Raw genomic sequence first — 6,308 nt, forward strand, 5'->3', positions numbered from 1 at the left:
TCTTCTTCTTCTTCTTCTTCTTCTTCTTCTTCTTCTTCTTCTTCTTCACTTTCCCAATAGGGGAAGCCAGGAGTGCCTGGGACTAAGGGAGAGAAGGTAAGCTCCATGCCTGGCTGCCCTAGGTTGGGTTGAGTTGGGAACAGGTTCCACTCTGAGTAGTAAGGACACTCTGCCCAGGTGCTGGGCCTGCCTGAGCTGATCTCAGGTGACATTTATTTTATTACTGTGGAAGGTTTGTGATCAGATCAGGAGCCTGCCTGGAGGGTCAGCCAGATCCAGACCCTGCCTCAGGCATCTACATGGTCTGTGAGCATGGAGGGCCACTTAGTTTCTCTCTCAGCCCAAGTCTCATAACTGTCAGTGGGACACATATCGCCCCTGGCTGGCTTTGAGGACATAGTTTCGGCATCATAGGATGCCGGGACTCCTTTCCTGAATGAATGAGTCACTTGGACAGGCGGCCCCTGCAGTTGTCCTGTTGTCCATGTTGATGATGGGAAACACCTAAAACGGGTGTGACCGGAGGCTTTGTCTTTCCCGAGGTCTCAGCACCCCCTAACCTCTTGTGGTTCTTTTCTTCTGGTAGGGTGACCCCTGTGAAGTGTGCCCAACATTGCCTGAAGGGTTCCAGAATTTCGTGGGGCTCCCTGGAAAACCAGGGCCTAAAGGGGAACCAGGTGATCCTGCTCCAGTCAGGGTGAGTGCCCAAGTGGCCACTGAGGGACTGGGTGCTTCTCAGTACCACCGAGATTAGGCCGAGTATAGCCTAGATGGGATTTGAACCATAGAGCTTGGGTGGGCTAGAGTGTCATCCCAGGTTTCCATGGCAACCTCCCAGCACTTCCCCCAAGAGACTCTACAGTACTTTTTGGGCAAGATAGGGTGGAACCATCTCTTACTGTGAGTGAAGCTTGGCTGGGTTTGGGTTTTGGGTAGAGAAAATGAAAGAAAGTGGTGAGGGCAAGGGTTAAGGCTCTGGTACAGCCTCCTCACCTGATTCCTTCATATACCCTCTCTTTCAGGAGGGCCTAGGAACTGTTGGGCTGAAAGGTGATCGGGTATGTAAATTTTTTTTAATGTGGACATTTAGGCTAAGTTTATTTCCCTTAGTGTCCTATGGGTTGATGGGCATGGCCTCTGGGGTGCTGGCTTTGAATCCCTCTAGAATGGGGCAGTTTAAAGGACATGTCTATGGTGTGTCACACTGCTGTTCTTAAATACAGTTAGAGCATTTGGGCTGTCCCAATATACCCAGTCTTCTCCCGCAAACCTTTGTTGTTTTCTTGCAGGGAGATCCAGGCATCCAAGGAGTGAAAGGAGAGAAGGTGAGGGTCTCGTGCCCTGGTCCTTGCCTTCTGAACACCTGAGAGAATTTTGATTGTTCTCTTCCTTCCCTAGGGGGAACCCTGCTCATCCTGCAGTTCAGGTGTTGGGGCCCAGCATCTTGGGCCTTCCACAGCGGGCAGTGAAGATGTAGGCTCCCCTAGCCATGGCTTACCTGGTCTTCCGGTGAGTGACCTGCCCTTGGCATACTAGTGACTGTCCTGGCTCTTCAAGTCTCATGCTTTGGGCCAGGAACCAAGAGGTAGCCATGAAGCAGCCTACACTCTGGTTCTTTCCTCCGTCCCTATGCTAGGCTGAAACTTGTAAAGGAGTAACTGTCTAGCAATCCCTTGCTTGCTGGGTGGATACTGGGAGCTTGGAGGGGTGTCAGGCAAAGATGCCGTAACTCCATCTTGATGTTTTGTTTTATTTTGTTTTAAGGGCAAGTCTGGAATTCCGGGGCCAAGAGGCATGAAAGGAGAGAAGGTGAGGCCTGGTCTAGATATCAGGGGCAGAGGCAAGGGCAGGGGGAGACAGCCTCGGGAGGCTAGCGAGGCAAGGGTCAAACTGCAGCCTCACAGAGAACAGATCCATCAGGGTTTCCCTGAGAAGAGTCAAGGAATTTAGTTCCAAGAACCTCATGTTCTCCAAGAGAATTCCTTAGTGTTGTATTTTTAATTTAATGATAATCTAAAACGATTAAGCACATCCAAGACTACCTTAAAGCAAAATAATATTTAACTCTCCTTTTCTACTTATTACATGCCAGGCACAGTTCCAAGCCTTGTGCATGTTTTAATCTTGTTTCATTCTCCCAAGTTCTAATGGAGTACAGCTTTCTACTAGTCACATTTTCGAATGAGGAAAAGGAGACGTTAAAAAGGCCCAGGGAATCTCCCAATGCGCCGTGGGTGTTTGAGCCCGGGGACGTCTGGCTCCAGAGTGTATGCTCTCCACTGTTCGGCTGGTTGGCCGGATTTGGATGCCCATGCTCACATTTGTATTTATGACTGTGTGGGAGATAGATGACAGCATTGGATTTCTAACAGTGTTGCTCAAATGAGGGGCTCTGTGGATGTGAGAGCGCCCGAGTGGGAGACACACTGGGATGCGTGTTCAGACTCACATGGTATTTCTCAAATGGAGTTTTAGTATCCCTCCCAACTCCCGCCCTCCTTACATTAGTGTGTATGTGTTCATGCGTGTGCATGTGTATGTCTGTGTGCGAGCATGTGTGAGCACATGTATGAGTATGCATGTTACTGAGATTGAACCAGGATCTAGCACATGCTTTGCAAGCACTCTACACTGAGCTATATCCCCTGCTCCATAGAGACCTGAGGAACCTTTATTTTACCCTTTATTTTGAGACAGGGTCTCACCAGGCTGGCTTTGAACTCACAATGTACCTCAGACAGGACTTGACCTGTGATCTTCCTTCCTACCCTCCTCAAGGAGCTGGCTTAGAGGCCGGTGCCACCAAGTGTGACCAGCCTTTTCCATTGTAGCAAATAGCATAACCCAAATCCCCAAAGCTGCCGTCAACCTTCACTCCTCCTCTACCCACCCACGTCACTTCCCCCTTCATCCAGCCCAGACACAAGTCCCGATGGCTCTGCCCACCTCTCCCTCAGCTCCCCTTCTTCTCTCGATGTGTGCCACTGGGTCCCCATGGTCTCACTCCTGATGGAAGTGACCTTCCCTGGCCTGCATGTGTCCACTGCGGCCCTTCAACAGCCCGTTTATCACCGAGCAGTTAGTGTGCCTTTGTAGAAAGAACTCCAGCGACAGAGCTTCCTGCTTACATGCCTTCTGGGACTTGACTCTGTGCCACAGTCCTGCTGGCCCTCATTCTGAACATCCTCCTCCTGGATCCCCTTCCTTTCTGTACCTTCCTTTGCTTTAGTCATCAGAGTCCCCTTCTGTTCTGGAGTATATGGAGACTGTTCCCACCCACGGGCTTCACTCCCATAGAAACATAGAAGGCTCCCTCCCACCTCCATACAATGGCTGGCCTCCTTACCGTCTTTCTGATGACATTGGTCCTACTTCTGACCCCAGTGTCCACGAGGTCCCTTCTTGGTGTCCGTCATTATGTCATTACCTCGTTTCCTTCATCACACTCGTTACCACTTACCACGTTACTCTTTTAAAAGCTCCAGCCATAAAGGACTTGCCTTGAAAGTGTGAGGACCTGAATTTGAGTTCCCAACATCCACATAAAAGCCAAGAGCCACAGCACTGTGGGTGAGGAGACTCACGGAAGCCTGGAGCTCACTGACCAGTCAGCCAAGCTGAACTCATGCAGGGTCAGTGAGAGATCCAGTCTCAGAAAGAGTATGTGGAGAGGGGCTGGAGAGATGGCTCAACAGTCAAGAGCACTGGCTGCTCTTCCAGAGGACCCGGGTTCTAGGACCCAGGTTCTATTCCCAGCACCCACATGGCAGCCCACAACTGTCTGTAACTCCAGTTCCAGGAGAATCTGACACCCTGACACAGGCAAACACTAATGCACATAAAATAAAAATAAATAAATTAAAAAGTGGAGAATGATTGAAGAAGATGCCTGATGTCAACCTCTGGCCTCTACCCTTGTGTACACACTCACACACACACACACAACACACACTCACACACATACTCACACACACAACACACAACACACACACTCACACACATACTCACACACACCACACATACACACAACACACACACAACACACACACCACACACTCACATACTCACACACACCACACATACACACAACACACACACTCACACAACACACACACCACACACATAACACACACCACACACACTCACACACACCACACATACTCACACACACCACACACACTACACACACACACACACACACACACACACACACACACACACAGAGAACTGAGAATATACTTCAGAGAACTGAGAATATACTTCAGTTGGTAGAGCGCTTGCTTGGCATGCTCAAAGTCCTGAGCTTGATCCCCGCGCTGTATTAACTGGTCCAGGAGCTGCACACCCGAGGCAGGAGGATCAGAGGTTCAAGGTCATTCCTTACTACAAAGCACAGGGTTACTTTTCTATAAAAAATGCTCTTAAGTGTGCCAGGTCCAGAAGGCATTTTTGTTTGTGCTCAGGGCCAAAGGGCATTTGATGAGCAGCTCTTGGAGAAAAGTCTATGTGATCTCAGCCTGGCTAGTGTGAGGCTTGGCCTGGGCTTCTGGGATGGGAGCTGGTTGTAGAGCTGTAGCTTCAAGACTGTGGCTGGTCAGGGGCTCCCTGGGGAGTTGGGAGGAATCCTAGTCCCTGAGTCTTACTTTCCCTTGCCGGTGGACACCCCAAAGATCTGCTCACGTACCTGCCAGTCTGCCCTGTTTCCTCTTTAACTATGTGCTCTCTGCTTGCCCCTCAGGGTAGTTTCGGGGATGCAGGGCCGGCTGGAGATCCGGTAGGTATTCTTCAGGTGGCAGTGGCTTAGGGGAGTGCAAGGTGGGGGGAACTGCCCTCCACAGGGGAACTGAGAGGCTTGGTCTGTGTCTGCACAGGCTAGGCTGGTGCTGGGCATTGTCTTATGTGGCTTCTCATGCAGGGGCCACCAGGACCAGTGGGACCAGCTGGCATCAAAGGGGCAAAGGTCAGTCTGGGGCATCCCTTGCATGCTGCCAGGGCACACCTCTGAAGAAGCTGTCTCTGTTCTGGCCTGTTCTACTCCAAATCCTGGGCTCCCTGCAATCTGTGGGGGCATGGCCTTGTTTCCATCTTTGCTTCGTCCTATGCTCCCAGTCTCTCCTGAGATATCCCTCGAGGGACAGATGTGACACATTGTAGCTGGTTACATTCTGCAGCCCTGGATCCCAAGGTTGCAGGAACCCCTTAACCTAATATCCTTGCTCCGCAGGGAGAGCCGTGTGAGCCCTGTGCAGCCTTGTCCAAGCTACAAGATGGGGACACTCCTGTGGTTCATTTGCCCGGCCCAGCTGGAGAGAAGGGAGAGCCTGGGCCCCCCGGCTTCGGGCTGCCTGGGAAGCAGGTAAACTCTGGAGATGGTTGCGGGCAAGATGATGCAAGAAAGAGCAGTGGTCCCTGAAGTGTCTCTAGACCTCCTGGGCAGAAGGGCAATGTGGGATGAGAGCAAAACCTCTGTGTCTAGCGCAGCCTGCTTGCATCCTCCTGGGACATAGAATGGCCTCAGCAGAGCTGGGTTTGAAGCTGGCTCCGATTTTTTTTTTCTTTATAAAATCTTTGACTTGAGCAAGTTACTTTTGTTCTCTGTCCCTCTGGGTCCTGTCCTTAGAGGGGAAGCTCAGTCATGACTTGTGTGAAGCCCCGAGAGGTGCACAGGAGGCGCTGGAGCAGTGGCAGAGTGGCTGTGGTCTGGTAGCTGCTGCTCTGATTGTGACAACAAACACGGGCCCAGCCGAAGAGTAATCTCACAAGAACTCTATGGTGCAGAAGCCTGCCCTGTTTTTATCACCCTCATTTGACAGATGGGGAAACTGAGGCTAGATAAGGGGATAGGTGAGGTAACCTGCCTCGGTCATTCAGGCAGGAGTATCTCCAGCGCTAGGCAGGTTCCCTAGCATTGTGTCTCTCAGTCGACCACATCCCCTGGGTCTCCCACAGTGCTGGGTACCCAGGGGTGTTCATTTTGAGGTGCCATTTTCTCCTCAGGGTAAAGCAGGAGAGCGTGGACTCAAGGGGCAAAAGGTAAGAGAATGTAAATGGCATAGAGGTGAGTGGGTACCCCCCCCCCCCGTCACCATACAGGCCTCTCTGCCCCCCTCCTCTCCCCCTCCCCCTCCCTCCTCTCCCTCTCCCCCTCCCCCTCCCTCTTCCTCCTCTCCCTCTCCCCCTTTCCCTCCCCTCCCTCTTCCTCCTCTCCCTCTCCCCTTCCCCCTCCCTCCTCTCCCTCCTCTCCCTCTCCCCCTCCCTCTTCCTCCTCTCCCTCTCCCCCTTCCCCTCCCCTCCCTCTTCCTCCTCTC

At 51.9% G+C, this 6,308-nt stretch overlaps 1 protein-coding gene across 4 annotated transcripts in view; it reads left to right on the forward strand.

Moving 5' to 3' along the window:
- Positions 1 to 6,308, forward strand: part of Col16a1 (collagen type XVI alpha 1 chain) — a 52,487-nt gene that overhangs the window by 12,502 nt on the left and 33,677 nt on the right. For all 4 annotated transcript variants that reach the window (XM_028759736.1, XM_028759735.1, XM_028759737.1 and 1 more), the window contains exons 22-31: positions 61 to 96; positions 587 to 697; positions 1,023 to 1,058; positions 1,290 to 1,325; positions 1,399 to 1,509; positions 1,765 to 1,809; positions 4,739 to 4,774; positions 4,916 to 4,960; positions 5,225 to 5,356; positions 5,998 to 6,033. In XM_028759736.1, coding sequence (XP_028615569.1) covers positions 61 to 96; positions 587 to 697; positions 1,023 to 1,058; positions 1,290 to 1,325; positions 1,399 to 1,509; positions 1,765 to 1,809; positions 4,739 to 4,774; positions 4,916 to 4,960; positions 5,225 to 5,356; positions 5,998 to 6,033 — 624 coding nt within the window. The remainder of the gene's footprint in view (positions 1 to 60; positions 97 to 586; positions 698 to 1,022; positions 1,059 to 1,289; positions 1,326 to 1,398; positions 1,510 to 1,764; positions 1,810 to 4,738; positions 4,775 to 4,915; positions 4,961 to 5,224; positions 5,357 to 5,997; positions 6,034 to 6,308) is intronic.

This window comes from Grammomys surdaster, unplaced genomic scaffold (genome assembly GCF_004785775.1).
Source record: "Grammomys surdaster isolate TR1022 unplaced genomic scaffold, NIH_TR_1.0 126313, whole genome shotgun sequence".
In the NCBI taxonomy this organism is placed as follows: Eukaryota; Metazoa; Chordata; class Mammalia; order Rodentia; family Muridae; genus Grammomys; species Grammomys surdaster.